This window comes from Thalia democratica, chromosome 4 (genome assembly GCF_965202585.1).
Source record: "Thalia democratica chromosome 4, ktThaDemo2.hap1.1, whole genome shotgun sequence".
In the NCBI taxonomy this organism is placed as follows: Eukaryota; Metazoa; Chordata; class Thaliacea; order Salpida; family Salpidae; genus Thalia; species Thalia democratica.
In genome coordinates, this window is record NC_139168.1 from 56,588,951 (window position 1) to 56,608,084 (window position 19,134).

At 26.6% G+C, this 19,134-nt stretch overlaps 1 protein-coding gene across 1 annotated transcript in view; it reads left to right on the plus strand.

Moving 5' to 3' along the window:
• LOC145834598 (uncharacterized) overlaps positions 1-19,134 on the plus strand; it is a 35,911-nt gene that overhangs the window by 1,980 nt on the left and 14,797 nt on the right. The window contains exons 2-4 of the mRNA XM_082942069.1: positions 1,265-1,351; positions 4,137-4,311; positions 13,131-13,177. Coding sequence (XP_082798195.1) covers positions 1,265-1,351; positions 4,137-4,311; positions 13,131-13,177 — 309 coding nt within the window. The remainder of the gene's footprint in view (positions 1-1,264; positions 1,352-4,136; positions 4,312-13,130; positions 13,178-19,134) is intronic.

Here is a 19,134-nt window from a genome sequence, read left to right on the forward strand (position 1 = left end):
TAAAAACTTTACAAAATATCAGAAGACAGAACATATGCATCCATTACTGAAAATTCTTTTTAGCAAAATTTTAAACATCTGTTCCTAAAACTAAATACTAACCCAAGCCATAGAATAAAACAGTCTTTGTTAAAATTTATATAAACTTTCTATCAAGTTTTTTATCAAATTTATAACAAGCTTTCATCAATTTTTATTAGCTTATACTAGAAAGCTATCAAAAAAAACAATATGTTTTTGAAATTTACAAAGCATTATCAAACTTGATTTATAGGTTATCACTCTAATAGAAAATCAGTTTTTTTAATACCAATTATAAATACTATATTTGCGAATACTGTGAAACAAAAATTCTGTGATAACATAAAGCATTTTAAAACTGCTAATAATTTTTATTTGTATTTAGTAGTTCTGACCATTAGCTTAATTTGGCAAAAATTTTACTTGCAACTTTAACCTGCGATACTTTTAAGGTCTCTTGAGGGGCTGGAAGGTGTTTTAAAAATTTCATGTTATAAATTCACCATCAATATTTTTATGGAATTATTATATTAGAACCAAGGTACATTCCCGATTAGATTTGCAATATGTTTTGTAAAGTTTTATTCAATTTGTCAATTTTTTTCAGTTCTTGTTGTTTTAAACAAGTCATCTTGTCTAAAATATAAATTTTTGGTTAAATAATTTTGGTATTAAAACAGCCGTAGTTAGCTGACTAATACTCTCTTTATTGTTCATATTTTATTTGTGCTATTTTAAATTAACTGTTGCACAACTTATTAAAGTCTAAAATGTTTGTGGTAATATAAGACTGGAAAGAGTTTAATTACATTTTATAAATACTTGTACAATTGAAATTCCAATAACTTTTTAATTTTAATAATTTTCCAATACAACAACATCATCAGTGTATATACAATATACATAACAATAATAAGTTATAAATATTAACTTACAGACACAGATGATGTCGATTGTATTAGAAAGCTTTACAAGTTAAGAATTTTTTATGAAATATTTTAGTAGTAAACATTTAAAAAATAATTATTTTTGTTTAGGTGGTTTTATTTTCATTTTTAATCTTAACTATAATAAATTACAAGTAATGTCTAAATAATTATCGAAAAAGTACTAAAAATAATAACTCAGTTTAAAAAAATGTCTTAAACTTTTTATTATGAAAATGTATTAAAGTATTTATCTGGTTTTTTACTTTCAGTAAGTACTTTTACAACTTTTAAACCATACAAAAATTAACTTACAGCTGAAAAGTATCTTAATAATGACAATAGAAGTAATTGCAGTTCTACAAGAAATTCTAATTTAATGATTCCCCAACTCTCATTAAAAAGTAAGTACTTTCTTATAACTTTTTTAAGTATAAGAAGAAAAATAGCAAATAAAAAATAGCTGTGCTAAAACTTTATTTTTAAGTTTTTTGAATTACGCTGCATTTGGTTTTGGGTTTAACAAAAATAAAAGTAATTAAACTATAATAAAGTTATGTTTTAGATAATGGTTTACATACCACAAGATAAAGTTAAAAACATCTTAAAGTAGATAAAAATAATTAATTTCCTCCCTAGTAGCTTTTCAAATAGCTATCTAAAGAGAATTTTATGATAATGGACAACGAACACTAGAATTATTTCAAACTTTCAGAGTTGCCACACATTAAGGACACTCAAGCTGACGTAGCATAGTTTTTATTTTTATGAAAAACTCAAAGTACTTTTAGGTTTTTTTTTAAATCTCAGAAAATGAGATTTAACTGATTAAGGGCATAAGGGGGTAAATCACTTTTTTTTTCACAATTTATTCTTTTTTCATGAAAACATTTTTTTTAATTAAAAAATTATAATTAAAAAAAACTGTTTCTATATTCAATTTTTTAATTTTTATCCCACAGAAATTTCTAAATATTGCAAGGAACATTTCCTAAAAGTTTGAGGTAGTTATCTCAAAAAACATGAAAAGTAGATTGTTAGTGTTTTCTAGTTATTCACCATTTTAGTTTTAGCCTCCTATAAGGAACCTACTGTAGTCTCCAACTTTGACCAGCTATATCTCAAAAATTATTTTCAGTTTTAAAAGTCTGTAAAAATCAACTTGTAACTTAGTTAAAACTCAATAAAATAAGACTAAATTGTTAAAAAGGTGATTTACCTCCTTATGCCCTTAACTTCAATATTTTGTTAATTTTTTACCAATTTTAGTGAAAAACTTTAATTTTGTTAGTTTTGGAAAGTTGAAAGAAATCTTTTTTAAAGATTTGAAAAAAAATCAGGATGATTTAAGACAGTTTAAGGTCACTCAGAACAGTTATTTTTACTCAAAGAGTGGCAACTCTTAACTTTGTTTTGTCAAAAGTTATTTTTTTTATTTAAACATAAAACAGGATTGCCTTTAACTCAATCATTCAAGCTAGTTAAAAAAAAAAGAAAGACTCTGGCCAACTCCAACTAGTTAATTTTTTTAACTTAAGACTTGTTAAAACTTAAGTGAAGTTTTGTTGATTTAGTTTTCATTGTTTGTTATTTTTAATTAATTTTTGTTTTATAATTTAAGGATACAAGTATCTCGCTATACCGTTTTTTATTTTATAGATTAAAAAATACTATGTTTAGCTATAAGTAGTACAAATTATGAACGAAGCCTTGATTTTTCTAAACACTTTTTATTGTAAAATTAAATAAACCTTTTATTATCAAAAATTATTATTATTCTGTATACCTATAAACAATGTTTTACTTTCGATTTTCGCAGTAGAAGTTGTGCTTTGTTTCTTGTGACAGTTGAGTGTGTTTTTTACTTAAGGTGCATAAATGTTTTATGTCAAAACTTGTTATTATATCATATTTATTTATGTTAATGAAAAACGAGTACTTTTAAATATTTATGATGATGTTGAACATTTATCTTACAATTGTAGTTTGGGTTTTTTTTTTTACCATTTTGCTAGGCCATATCTTGGAGTAATTATTGTGAATAATTTTGGACACAATGGACAGTTTAATTTAAAAGTTTTTGCAGAGTTGAAATCCTTTTGGATAATTTTTTGGTATTCGAACTATGCGACAGGATTTTTTATGTATTTGTTACAGCAATATTTAACTTTTTTCTTCTTTATATTTTTTAATTACATTGTTTTTTCAATACTTTGGTTAATCGTTTTTAAAATTTAAGTTTTAATTTTTTAATGATTAAGTATCTGTTCTATTATACTTAATTACTGAAAAAAAATTCTATACTAATTATAATTTTAATCAATTATTTTTTTTGGATTTCAAGTTTTTATTTTTTTTTTGTTTATTTTACTTATTTAGACTTGACTTGATGAATGAGCTTCAATACTAGTTTTTATTTTTGTTATCAATGTTTAAGATAAACTTTTATAGCTTAGTTAAGTCTAAATGAGTTACTAATTATCTGCAAAAACTCCTATTTAAGGCCTATATTTTACTTTTTTTCAAAAATTAACATAGGCCCTGATGTGAATGCTAAAATTATATGCTATGTTTTACTTTTATAGGTAAAAGAATTAATTAACTTTTTACAGTTGGGTAAACAGTCTCGGATAAAAACATATAAAAAAGAAATTTTTCATTGCTAATTTTTACTAAGATTTTTTAAATGTACTAAAAGTGTATCTTCTTTTAAATTTTTAAATGAATTGGCCACACATTTTAAGGAAATGTTCATTGTATTAATTGAGAAAATCCTATGAATCGATTTTGAGTTAGATAAAATATAAAAAATTTTAGGATCAAAACTTAAAATAATCTTTATTTTTCAAAAAGAAAACTTTTGCTTAAAAATTTGTAAAAAAATGTTTTTTATTTATTTTTAAAATTTTTTCACCTTGGTTTTTTCATAAGGAATCTATTGAAATCTCAAAAATTAATAATAATTTTACAAAACTTTAAAAGCAGCTATTAGCTTAAGTTAAATATCTTTAAGATCAGAGGTAAAAATAGTGCCTTACCCCCTTATGGCCAACCTGGTTGATAAACGTTGTTCAAAAAATTGTATTTGAAACTAAAAAGTAAAATTAATTAAATAAATTAAATAGAGTTTTGTACGTTTTATTTTGAGCTGTGTAATGTAAAAATTTTAAACCTTACATTTGTTTACAGACTCTTTTGGATTATCTAAAAGTGGTAGACCAAAGAAAACCTTAACTGAAAAAATAAAAATCCTTTCAAAACAAAACAAAAAACTTAAAGCGGAGGTAAAAAAACTGAAAAGAGAAAGTTTTAAACGTGAAAACTCTGAAAAGTCACTTAAGAAACAACTTAAACGGAAAAAGCTGTAAGTTTAATTGTTGAATTACATACATTTTAATTTTATTTTTTTATGTAACCTATAATAAAAACATTAACAAAAAATGCATTTAAAATAATTTTAAATTTAAATTTGAGGTTCTAAATTGAAAAAAATAGTTCTCAACTTATTTGGAAATAAGGAGACAAATATACAACATTAATTAATCAAAATTTTTATTTGCAAAACTAACTCAGTTTCATCCTTTAAGGCAGTGCTTCTGAACCTTTTTCTAGTGGCGGAACCCTTTTCCAAAGTTCAACTTTTCCGCGGAACCCCTAATTTAATTTTACATAAAATGTTTAACATAATATTTCCTGCAAAAAACAAAAAAATTTCAGTAAAAATCGAATTTTTTAGCAAAACTATATCATTGTTAGAAATCATACCAATTGTAATAGTATTAAGTCGAGTCAAACTCAAAGTGCGCCAGAGGCAATAGGTATTTTATGATTCTATAATAAATAAACGAAAACAAACATGATTAATCGCAACGTCATAAAAATCTTTCCTTGCATAATAAAAACAAAATGAGAGCTACAAACAATAACGAAATGAACATGAACCTAATCGAATTCACAGATTACTGTGATCACTGATGCCTAACGAAAAATAACTAAAAAACATTTAGTGCGAAACTTGAACTTGTCTCTTAGCCTTAAGCATGTCAATGCGCGGCTGGATTTTGGATAGACTGAGACGGAGACAGGCGGATAAGGTTGGACTCAGCATACAGTTCCTTTGCTTCGTTTCAATGTTTGTTACATGCGAAAAGCCGGACTCGCAAAGATAAGTGGTGGTGAATGGTAAAAGAAATTTTACTGCACGCTTTGCTAAGACGGGGTACTCTGAAATTGCACATATCCAAAAATCTAAAAGCTCCTTCCCTCTGAAACTCAATTTTAAATTGCTATCTTCAGATAGTTGCAGCAATTCGTTTTCTGTATCTGTAGGAAAATTCACTTCTTCTGAAACAATATCACACATGAAAGGAATCAAAATCCATAAATTTCCGATGCGAACATCTTCAGGAAAATAATGATGAAACTTTATAGACAAAAGATCAAGGTGGTCGTATATTTCGTCAGAGAAGTTGAAGTCTATGCATTTTTCATGGGCCTCATCAAACCGGTGAAACATCGCAAAATTACCATTGCTAACCTTTTTCTTCCAAAAGTTAATTCTATTTTTAAACGCCTCAATATTGTCTGTCATTACAAAAATGGAATTTTGCTTCCCTTGCATGCTTAAGTTCAAAGCGTTCAATTCTTCGAAAATATCGGTGAGATAAGCTAGCCTAGCCAAAAAAACACCATCTTCAAAGAACTTCACTAATTCTGAGCCTTCATCTTTAAGAAAGGTGAACACCTGCTTCTTTAATTCAACGAGATGAACCAGTGTCCGCCCCTTCGACAGCCAGCAAACTTCGTTGTGATAAAGAAGTCGCAGATGGTCAGCATCTAAACTTTCACATAGGTCTTTAATTCATCTGGCCTTTGTGTCATTTTTCTAGTTCCAGAAATAAGTTTATGAAAAAGATTTTTTATTTAGTTTTATTGTGTAAACATTTAGAATTTGTTTTGATTGCTCTTACATTGTTTGCTTTAGTGATAATACCAGTATTTTCATGACTTCACTAAAAATAGAAATTCAAAAAATTTGCAAAAATTTGCGCAACCAGGACATCTATTAAATAATGAATACCCATTAAAAGTCCTACCGCTAGATACACACTAAGCAGATCAATGAATGCTATAATTATATATGCTTTCCATTTTATGTGTTCCATTTTTTTGAAGTTTTATGATTTATGTTTTTTTTCATTCAAATTTCTTTTTTAAATTTCGAAAGGCTTCGCGGAACCCCATTTCAGAAGCACTGCTTTAAGGGATCTTCAGTTACAATTTAAATCTGAAAAATAAAAGTGTAACGACATTGCGTTTAAATAAAAAAGGGCGCTAGAGAGTTTTCTCAAATTAGGGACTTTTTTATCGCTTTGTTTACTTCTCGAACTGCTTTAGCATGACGTTCAGTCAGTTGCAGCAGCCTTTAGACACACATCGTTTGTAATCGTGAGTATTGTTTATTCTTTTGCATGTTTTTTCTGTTTCTCTAATATAAATTGTACATTTGAATTTGTATAGTGTGAATTATTGTTTTTGTTTACATAATTTTGAATAAAATAAGTTGCTTTAAAGATTGCTAATACTTTATTAAACTCAGTTTTACACTTAGTTTCACATAAGATTTAATAACTTTTGTATAGTTGTTTAGACTAAATAAAGATCGCTAGCAGCTTCATTATCTCTTAACATCCTTAACGTAATCATAAACTAACGTAACTTACTAAACTTGTTGTTGGCCATAGTTAGACACGTTCCTCTGGCTAGTTAATAAAATACAATAGATATATTAGTAACTCCCTCAGAAATAGCACTATGAGCACAGGTAATCGCAGTAAGCCTAAGGTTAGTAATAATGACGGCATGTTCTCCAAAGAGAACATGCAAGCCGATTTTAGCGAGACCACAGAAATCAAGGCTTGTGAGAGCAAGAGGTCAAAAGAAGCAGGCGTACCCAAACGTCCTATTGACCCGAAATATTCTTCTTCGCTCCAACCGGGTACTACAGGCCAAGTACCCCCACAGCGAGAAAGATAAAAGTAAAACAAAACATGCTTTGTTTTACTTTTATTTTTCAGATTTAAATTGTAACTGAAGATCCCTTAAAGGGTGAAACTGAGTTTTGCAAATAAAAATTTTGATTAATTTGTTTTGTATAATATTTTTAACATTTTTAAAAGTATATTTTTCAAATATAGCTTCACATAGTTTTCTCATCAGCTCACATTAATCTAAAAAAACATATAATTAACGTTCATGGATATATATTGAAAAACTCCAACTGTTGGCCAAAACTTGGTAGTATAAAAAGACAAACTTTAGGTTGATACAAGTCAAAGAAACAAAAAATGTTTTTACTATTAGTATTTTATATAAATTTGTATACTTTAATCAATGTAATAAATTTTATGTGAAACAATTTTTTACTGGTGTTTAAAATTTGGCCATATCTTTAGTAACATTTATTTATAAAACAAATATACGCATCACAAGTGGCTCGCAAGCAACAAGTGATTTTTTTAGTGACTAGTAAAATCAAACTAAGTGTTGTACATAGTTGTGCAATGCAGTGGTCTTTACGGTAATTGAAATATATGCACACTAAACTTGAATGAAAGTTCTGTGCACTCTAAGCTCAAAACTTTCCAAAAAAGTAGTGACTAAATCAAAAAGTAGCTGGAATACCTAGATACTTAGTTTAAGTTTCAAAACTCCCCTCTATTATGCCTTAGGTTTAGGCGAGGGTTTCCTAAACTTTTTTTCAAAAGGCCCCCTTTAAAGAAAAGAAATTAAATAAGCTATGGCCCCTCCAACAAGATTACTCAAAAAATTACTATTAAAAACACCTAAAACATTTATTTATTTTGCTTTTCATCTGCAACTCTAGAATATCTAGTATAGGTTTCAAATTATGATCTCATGGCCCCCTGAATATCTGTCACTGCCCCCAAGGGTGCCACTTGGCATAGAGTTCCTGGTTAGTGAAGTTAATACAAAGCCAAAAAACTTGAAGCTTGAACAATTTATGTGTTACATTTTCAATCTGTGTTGTACAAAATGTTATTTGTTACTACTGCTTCTAGATTTAAATTTAAACTACAACAAAACACTGTACGTCTGTTTTTGAAACCATTTAACCAATTTAAGCCTTAATCTGTATCAGTGCATAGCATAGGTTTGGATTTTAAACGCACAGCTCAGCTTTGTTGATGCAGTCAATCTTAACCTTACATATACGACCAACATTGAACATAGAAGTGTTGATTGAGATAAGAGTGTCTACGCTTGGAATGTGTTAAATTTTTTTTTTATGTACTTTAATCGTTGTGTATGCGTTTTAAGGGGTCTTTTATTAATAATCATACAACTATATATGTTTTTTAAAAGGTTAGACTTTATAAAATTTAATTAATAGCTAATCCTCAAAATATTTTTTAAGGCAGTGTTACCTGACGTATTCTACGAAAACAACCTATATATCTTTTTAAAAGTTTCATAGTATAATTTCACTATGTAAAGTTCTTTTCTACTATCTTAACTTGTTTTTAGCATCTACTAAATATTTACAAGCTATTTAAACACAAAAAATATTAATCTATAGCTTTTGTTTATTTTATTTTACAGGTATAAATGAACATATTTTTTTTTAATTCATACTGCAAAAAATAATTATAAAGCTACTATCTAAAATCTGGTGACTTTTGTTATTTTAGGAGTTTGTAGGAATCTTAGTTTTAAGAATTCAAATGGTATAATGTTTGACTACGTCAAAAAAATTTTTGAAACTATTTACAATCATTGGTTATGTTTAAAGTGTACTCCCTATGTCTAGCTCAGCGCAATTCTTGCCCACTTTGTGTATAGGCCTGAGTTTATTAAAATTTCTAAACAAAAAGTTGTTATGGGCATATAGGGTTAAAATTAGTCTTATTTTCACATAAATAACTAGGGTAGCTGTCAAATTTGCAAGAGTGTACAAAATTGCACGAAGATGAAAATGCACGAAAACACTTTTGCATGAGCAGACAATTTTGCACAGAGACATTTTTGCATGGTTAATTTATTTTTTTATCAATTTCAATTTTTTTTTTAATTTAGTTTTTTTTACTATCACTGTTACCTTACCCTTAGTCGGTAAGTTATTTATTGTTATTGTTATTTTTTTAATTAGTTATTTTTTATTTTTACTATCACTGTTACCCCGAACCCTTACCCTTGGTCAGTAACTTTTTTTTTTCTGTACTGTTTTACTCTCGTACAAAATTGACCCTTGGTGCAAAATCGTCTTCGTGCAAATTTGGCATTGTGCACTCGTGCAGTTTAGTAACTTCGTGCAATTTTGTCTTCATGCAATTTAGACCCGTTCCCAAATAACTAAGTTAAGAATAGTTTTTTACTGTTTTTTTAAATTCAAAGAAACTTTTGAGTTATAACTTATAAGTGACCTAAGTTAGAAAGTTCAATAGGTTCTTTATTGAAGGCGTAAACTAAAAGAAAAATTTAGACTACTTCACTAAAAAAATATCACCTCATATTGGGCTATCATTTTTAAACCTTAATGAAATAACCTCTAACAAATTTCAAAATACATGTAAAATACAATTTTTTTCATTTTCGACCTAAAAACCTCTTGGATTTAAAAAATAAACTCGATTTTTTATTCATCAAAAAGTTTTTTTTTATCTCCGTTTTACAACATTTTCTTGGTGCTAAAACAAGCATTTTTTGGAGATTCGAGGTAAGTATTTCAAATCGTAGGAAAAGATATATTTTTATTTTGATTAAAAGATTATTTTTAAAATCAAAAATCCATAAAAAGAAACCTATATGTCAGTTTACTCGATTGTTTTTATACATGTTAGTATACCTAAAAATAGTCTTTACTCGATTGCAATATTTTGTTTTTTCTAGGTCAAACCTCTTAACCACCTTTCTAAAGCTCTTTGAATCAGGGTTTCTAAAAAACTTTGAATCTTGGAAAAACCTGAAATTTGACAATTTAGGCTAAAAAACCTGGAATTTTAAGCAATTTCGACATGTTAAGTAGTAAAATTTAGATTTGTGACACAAAAAAGCTATCATATAGATAAAAAATTTGTCATCATCAATATTTTTTTTATTAAATGACACATTTAAAGTAGCTTTACAGTATCTTTTTAATGATTTTATACTACTTACCACAGTTAATAACCTTAAATATAATTTTAAACTAAAAATAGACTCAAAAGTGTGTACTTTTAAAAACCAGGAGAAAATTTTCCCAAAATCAGTGGCAACCCTGTTGAATGCTATTCTATTTTAGGTTCTGACTACTATTTTCAATTGCTTAACCATCTCAGAAAGAATTATATTTCGCTTTTCCTTTTTATAATTTCCCTTCTCTTAGGAGATATAGAAAACTTATCAATAGACTCACTATAATTTTAAATACATGGACTAAATTAGAATATCCTTGTTTTGAATTTCATAAAGTTTTTTTTAGTAATAAAAGAGATATTTTAAAGCTTTCTGCAAATGTAAAAAAATAAATATTTAATGCTATATTATTCTTTAAAAGGTGTTCTAGAAATTTATTTATAACATAACTAGCCTTTTTTTGTATAAACTAAGATCTTTTAAAATATTATAAAAATGCTCTTAGAATTTATTCTTCATCCTGAAGAATTAAAAATGTTTAAGACATGCTAGTTTGCATATTTTTCCAGACATCTGTCAAAGTATATTCCAAATTTGTACTATTAAATTAACTGTATAGTGATTCACCTCTTCTGCAGGTTTCTTATACATTTGTAAAGGTGAATAATATAACGATTAATAGTGATCTACCGAATCCTAGTAATCTGATTCGGATCCAGCAGAATCTTAATTTCAAAGTAAACTTTGGGTCCGGCCGGATACTAGTTTCATGGACCCGGTAGATCACTTTAAGCTTTTTGAATTATACTCAGTTGTTTGTCAAAAACAATAGTGAAATGTAAAACTGCTTGGTACAATATTAAAATTAAAATTGATGAGGTAGTAAAACATAGAAGGTTATAAAAAAGCAGGCAGTTTAAAGTTTGAAACGAGTATAAATTTATATATTTTCAATAAAGCAGTCTTTCCATGTGCAGCTACTTGTGTTTAACTTAGGTTTTTCTCTTTCGATAAGCACTGATTCTAAATTAAAAAAAACTCACCTCGAGCACACCTCTAGAAATTTCAAGTTATTCTCAACGTTTGAGTTTTGACACGGTATACATTCATGCAAGTTATCGAAAATAGCTTTAAAAAACAGTAACTCATGAAACATTTGGCCCAATATCTTTTCTATGTAGGAGATTCTCTGGACTAAAGAGCAAGTATATTCTTTATGACACTTGAGTCTAATTTTTCTGAATATTAGTATTCAAATACTTTTTGTAACAATGCTGGTACTACATTTGCATTGTGTTTTTCAAAAACAGATGTAAGTCTTTTTAAAAGTTATTAAGAACTGTTTCCTGAGTAAATAGTTGTATAAAACGAACATTATGTACTTCTATTTGAATAAGATTTTATTCAACTGATGATCTCGATTGACTAGGTTCAAGCGAGTAAAACATTATTTTGAATTAAAACGAACATTGATTAATTTCACAGTCTTCACCAGCATGTGTTTTTTGTTATTGTTTTGAATCTAAATTGTCAATTTTATGGCTTTCAAAAAGTTCTTTCTTTAGTATTATTGACTTTTCAAAGTATTTTGTAACTTTCAAAAGTTCTTCTTTGAAATTGAAAAATCTTGTTCAAAAGTATAATGCTCAATCTATGTAACAATCCAACAGATTTACATGTGTGTATTGCTATTTTTTCATGCTAGTTTATTACTGAGTGAGTGTCACTTTTTGTTTTGGTTTTTTAGCTGTAAGATTTTTTTCTTGTATCAAAAGTCTTCTTACAAGTAAAATAATGTTACGTACAATTTACCGCAAAAAAATCCAAGAGCATCATAAATCCTCAACTAATTTGCATATATTAAAATATGAATTTTTTTAGTTCAAACAATTTATTTTTAAATCTTTACCCCTAACCGTAACCCACTTTACCCAAACATGTAATAAACAAATTGAAAAAAAAAGTTTTGATAATTAAAACCTGATCATTGTAGATTTACATCTTGTCGTATTAGCTTTGTTTCGATATATGCAAAACAGTTGCAAAATTTTAAAGATACTCAAAAAGCCATCTAAGTGACCCTAAAAATAATCTAACAACAAGAAATGACTTAATTATAAAACTGAAAAATAAAATATTAACAGCCTAAAACAAAAAAAAAAAGTTACTGTTAATCAAACTGGAATACGTTAAAAAATAATAAAAATAAAAGTAATAATAATATAGTGATCTACGGGGTGCTAGTATTCAGATCCGGTTGGTTAATACCTTTAAGATTTTTTCGGCTTCGTATCCCGCCGGATCTTAATTTCAAAATGAAATTCTGTTCCGGATCCAGCCGGACCTTAGTTTGAAAAAATATTCGGATCCAGTGGGATCCAAAAATTTTGGATTTGGTAGATCACTAATAATTACAATGTATCAATCAAAATTCAGAACTTACCCAAAAATAGTTTGCTTTGTCTGTTTAGAAATAAGAAATTTTGATCAACATTACAGCAGGATCAAGGCAACAAATGAAAGTTCAGAAAAAAAAGACGACTCTATCGTGCTCAGTTTGAAACCAAAAAAGATCAAGCATAAAAGAACTCAATTAATTTTTAACTTTACCAAACTATTCGTCAAAAAGCAAAACTTTACTATTTGAACGTTAAACAGTTTGCTTTTAAAATATTAACCTAAATTTTAGAATGAAGAGCTTCTATAACATGATGGAGTGTTTTCTATAACATGTTTATAGTATTGTCTAGGTTTCTTATGTTGGATGCAAATGATTACTTTAAAATTTAGTTTTTTAAGAATAACAGTAATAATTGTGTTTTAAACTGCATAAACTGAATATTAATATACATTCATAACTAAGTTTATTGTTATTAACGACCATCAACATGCGGTGCAGTCAAGTCCTTGTTGTATGATGACGTTAAATACATCTCAGCTTTGTTGAAGATAGTAAAATAAGTACTAGTCAGTTATTCTAAACTAAAAACTAGTTTATAAGTAAGAGGTGATTACAATGATTGATAATGTAAAACTTATTATTTTCAGAAATGATGTTGCTGATAATGAAAACCCTAAAGATGAAGATTTTTCATGTGAGTATTGAAGTTTTTAAAGTTTTTAATTAATTAATTTGATAGTCTTTAATATTTCAAAACATTTAAAAACAGTGCATAATTTTGTTTTCTTTAGTATGTTTTATGACTTATATTTATACCTAGTTAATAACTAAATTATTTATATACCTTAACTGTATTAAATTAATTTAGATTTTTTCAAAAAATTTATCTTAATTACACACTATACCACATTAATAGAAATTATAATGAAATAGTTATAAATAAACATTTAAGGTATTTTGTATAGTTTTTTGCACAACTTTTTTATTACTTTTTTGTTTTAGAAGTAAAAAACAATTTTTTATTCATAGCAGCAAATTAAATTGTAGTTTAAAATATTTTGTTGATTGTTTTTAATGAGCTTTTTATACTTTTAGAAAAATTTAAAATTGATTTTGAAGATAATAATTTTCGATATTATACTTTGTTAAATGGGTTTAGAGATGAAAGAATTATAATATTAATATAGAGTTTTCTTATAACTTAGTAGGGTTTCTCACAAAGTTTTTCAAAATGTTGATAAAGTATTCTTATAGTGTTAAGTATTTTGAAACTACAAAAAGTTATTAAATTTTAATACTTTTTTGTAGTTAAGTATAAAACATTGAAAGTTTGTTTATTAGTATATAAATAGTTCTTTTATCCACATGTATGCAGATTAATAGTTCTTTTTGATTGTAATGAGATAATAACAAAATCTAAAAAATATATAACTTATAAATCTAACTATTTAAAAATATAAGTTAAAGCGTTTGCTAACGAAGATCCAAGCGAAAAAGTTCACTGGAATATATAATAAAAACAAGTTAAACAGTATTCTTTTTCTATTACACTAAAACATGTTTCTGTGTGTTAACGGGTTAACACACTTCAACGGAGCTCTGTAAAAAAAATAAAACTGTAAGGAAAGAATAGAAGCTAAAGTAGGTATATATATATGTGTTTATTAAGAATAAAAATAAATACTATAGATAAATGGTTGATAATAGAAATAACTAATGATTGTTATATTACTGACCATAGTATTTACATATTTTATTTTCAGTTTATTATCAACAAAACAATGTTTCACTGGAATCTGGAATGAATATATCTGGAAAAAAAATTTAAACAAATAAATTGAAGGTATAAAAAAATGTATATAATAAATAAGATGAAACGGTAAAAGGCATTAAATCCTGGAGATCCTGATAAGCTAGGCTTATCGGAATATATACCACAGATGTTTTTGTGTCAAAACTTTATTCAGACTAACGGCGTTTCACTGCTCTCAAATAAATTTAAGAACAGATATAGGGAGTCTATAAAATATTAACACACATTAGAAAAAAAGCATGTATAATTATGTATAGTATTTATGTGAGTAGTAACTATAAACGAACTTTATGGTTTAAAAACAAAGTTTGGAGTAAAAATGTAACGATATTCCAAGTTTCACTTGAAAACCGTTTTTTTTAAGAGAAAACTAAGAGTTATTGCACTTTCAATTCTTGCCCGGGCAAAGTCTGATGTAACAAAAAATGAGAAAGAGAATGAGAGCGCATTTCACTTTTATGAAACTGCATGATGCAACGATTCATTTAATGTTTTGGGTCACAAGCTGACAGTCCAGACTGAGCTGTGTGGTCAGAACCGCCAGGAGCTGCAGAGACTGTTTTCAAGAAAGACACTTGAATATTGGTATTAAGTTGTTTTATAAAGTTTTAGTATATATAACTATAATTGTATTTGTTAGGTTTAAAGATTGTTTTTTAAAGTAAGTTTAGTAATTCTCTTATTTTACATTTTATAGCTCTTTTGATTTTCAACAAGTGATTTATTAAAAGCATTTTTTACAGTTTATAATATAAAGCATTTTTCACATAAGTGACATACTTTTATAGTTCTTGAAGCTTTTACCACTTGGTTTTGCATTTAATTTTAAGTATTTCTTAAAGTACTCTTGAGTTTTTTATAGTGGTTAATATAGAGTATTTTATTACACAATTTACATATTTAATAGTTCTTGTAATTTTAACAATTGATTTTGTATTTATTGAAGTTCGTTTAATAGAGAAACCCACTCAATTGTTGTGCCTGGTTATTTATAGTAGTATTGATATCTAGTAATATTAAGTCTAGGGTAAAGTAATAATTAAGTCAAATCCCAATAGTAAAGTCACACTCAAGTTAAGCCCTAAGCGTAAACGTTCTAGGGTAAATGAACCTTTGGATGTTGGGTAACCGACACCCATTGGTTTCAAAAACATAAAAATATAAAACTGTCTACAAAAACTGCAAATTTAATAAAAGTATATACTAACCTTGAAAAATCTCTAAGAATAGGCAAGTTTTTTAAAATGAAAATTAAATTAAGTTGTGCAGAAATGTTACGTCATAATAAATTAAACAAATTAATCAATAATTTTTGCAACTTAAGAACATGTAGTATTTAGCTTGTAAATGTTTGTGATTGTATATGGAAATGTTGTGAAATAAATAAGTGCATAAGTAGACAGAGTTGTTTAAAGTAAAATCGTCGGTTGTGGGGACAAATATTCGATAAATCTTTCCACTTGTTCAGAAGTAGGTCTTTATCTTCTGCTGCAATTACTGCTCTTTCTGTATTGCAAGTTGGGCAAATTCTACTTACTCTGTTAGATGTATGTTTGATCTTTGAAACAATACTCCACTCCATGTTTAGCCTTTTACCGTACCTGTGAAAAAAGCTCCAGACATAATCCGATAAACGTGTGCTTTGTTTTTTATTTATATTTTTAAAAGTATGATTATGGTTAGCAAATCTATCTTTAAAACTACCTGCTGTACTTCCGATATAAATTTTATCATGGTCCTTACTTTCAACTTTAACTTTATAAATTACATTTTTAATTAAACAATAACCTTTTAATGGGCAATTATCTTTATTTATTTTACGGCAATTACAAGTTTTAGGCATATTACATAACTTTTCACTATTATTCTTAGTTGGTTTTGAATATTTATTTATAGTATTATTGTTATGCATTTTACTTATACTTTTGGCACAATTATCACTTACTTGTTCTAAGGTTACTTTATCATTTTAGCAATACTTCTAGTTCAGGGTTCGTGCGCGTCAGGCTAAGTCAGGCTAAATCAGGCTAAATCAGTTTTTTTGAAAATAGTTGAAAAACGTCAGGCTAAATCAGTTTTTATGTTAAAATTTTGAGAATCTCAGTTTTTGTCAGTTCAAATGCATGAAATTTTTTAAATTAAGATCAAATTGAGATGTGAATTTATTTCTAAATAAAGATTTAGTTATTAAAGACAAAATCAGTCAGTATTTGTAAAAATAAGTGCTTTAAACCTTTTGTTGAATCTCTAAAATTATTTTAAGATTCTTCATTATTTTGTTTTTAGTAGATTATATACGTCATAATTATAAAAATTCATAAAAAAGTACAGTTTAAACATTACAGTTTAGTTCAACAGCTTAGCTGTTTGTCTGAATTTGTTTACATGAGCTTTGTTTTTCAGAGCTTAGTTGGTTAAACTGTTTTAATTTCTAATATAAAGGCTTTATACCAAATACTTTTTAGATTAATACTCTTAGCAGTTTGTTAATATATTTTATTTTCTGTTAATTCAAAGTTATTAGAGATATATTCACAAGACTAAAACTTAGCTTAAAGATATAAGTTTCATAATTAGTAGAATCATATTTTGCAAGTTGATAAGTTGATAGTAATTTTTATTTTACTCTTTTTAAATGTTTCAGTTTATTATAACGCTTAGATAATTTTACGTTTATTTTTCGTTCAAAGACATTTATTTATTATAACAGTTTTAAATATAAAATTATTTTTAATATAAATGTTTTTTTATTCATTCGTTTATAAAGATTTTTTTGAATAGTTTATGTAGTAACATAAAAAGCTTAAACTGTTTTTTTAGTTTGAGTAATTATTTTAAAAAATATGTTGTTAATGAAAAGATAAGTTTTAGAGTCCAGATCATGTGTTTAATACTTATCTTTATGTATTCGTTTTAAAGGATTCTTTGAAATAACTTATGTAATATAATAATTAATTTAATTAGTTATTTTAAAAATTAAGATGCTTTAATGATAACATAAAGTTTTTGAGAGATGTGTTTAATTACATTTTGTTTTTATTTTACAGACTTATTCACATTTCTGTTTTAATAAAAGCTTCTAGTCCAGTCATGTAACTTATAATTGACGAATTCAAGTACTAATTGACACTAACCCTGTATATGGGTGATAAGCGGTGGATGTAACTAAGCCCCAAAATTTATTAAAGGTATGAATTCATTGAAGCAGAAATTATAATGACCAGTTTAAAAATATTCAAGTTGCTGGGTAAGCGATTGATAGATGTTGAAAATAATTTATTTAAATTTTAATTTTCTTCAAAAATAGTGTTTGTGAATACTTTTATTGCGTTAATTTGCTAATTAAGACCCTCCGATACCCAAAATGCCTTCTGAAGATGATTTTTTCTACTTTGAAAAAATGTCAGGCTAAATAGGTCTCTGTCAGGCTAAATGAAAAGGAATTTCGCGCACGAACCCTGCTAGTTGTACGTTGATTATTATAATCTACACTATTATTAGTTTTATTGGTATGAATATTTTCATTATCATTACTACTAAAATAATCATTACAGCTTATATCTTTTATGTTTAAAGTTTTAATATGTTTTTCATTATTGTTACCATAATTAAAATTACCACTATTACGATTATCATCATTACTACTATTATTATCGCTACTATTAAAATTATTATTTTTGTTATTACTGTTATTATGATTGTTATAATTATAAGTATTATATATATCCACGTTATTACTAACTTTATTACTAGAGTTATTATTTTTATTAGCTTTGATATGTCTATTTCTAAAGTCTGAAATTACTGTTTTGTTGTGCGATTGTATTAAAGTTTTGACATTAATGCAACTATAAGAAATTTCAACTGTCTTTCTATTAAAAATTTTATCATAAAAGTGGCTATTGGGAAAGTGTTTATCAACTAGCTTTAAAAATTCTTTACCTAAGTTTATATCAACACTATATGTCGGTTATGCGTTTTTTTTGCGTTTTTTATCTACATCTATTTTTTATATTTTAAATTACATTTAAAACCTCAATTTTTAAATTCAGTTTCGTACGGTGCTTTTATTTTGTTAAATATCCTTTCATTCGAAGAGAGGGTACTAAAACGTTTTTGTGTCATTACTGGGAGGCATTTTTTTACGTGATAAGGGTGGTCAGAATTAATATTAATAAAGTTTAATAAAGAATTTGGTTTACGGTACGGACGGTAAGTATTATTAAATGAATTTAAAGTAACATATAAAAAATTCGTTATTTGCGCTCTTAGAGCTTTTTGAGGTTAGTATATACTTTTATTAAGTTTGCAGTTTTTGTAGACAATTTTATGTTTTTACTCCAAACTTTGTTTTTAAACCATAAAGTTCGTTTATAGTCACTACTCACATAAACACTATACATAATTATACATGCTTTTTTTCTAATGTGTGTTAATATTTTATAAACTCCGTAGATCTGTTCGTAAATTCATTTGAGAGCAGTGAAACGCCGTTAGTCGGAATAAATTTTTGACACAAAAACATCTGCGGTATATAATAAATAAATTTATATAAACAAATTAAAGTTAACTTGTGTTTAAAAAAATAAATTTAGCTACAACTTTTAATTATCTTTTTAATCTTTTTACGAATGTTATAAACTAATCTCTTTAAGACTACTTAATAAAATATACTTAAGAACTTTATATTGTTTTATTTAATGCAAACTACAGTAGTTATATTTATTTTTAATAAACACATATATATATATATATATATATACCTGCTTTAGCTTCTATTCTTTTCTGACAGTATTTATTTTTTACAGAGCTCCTTTGAAGTTTGTTAACCCGTTAAG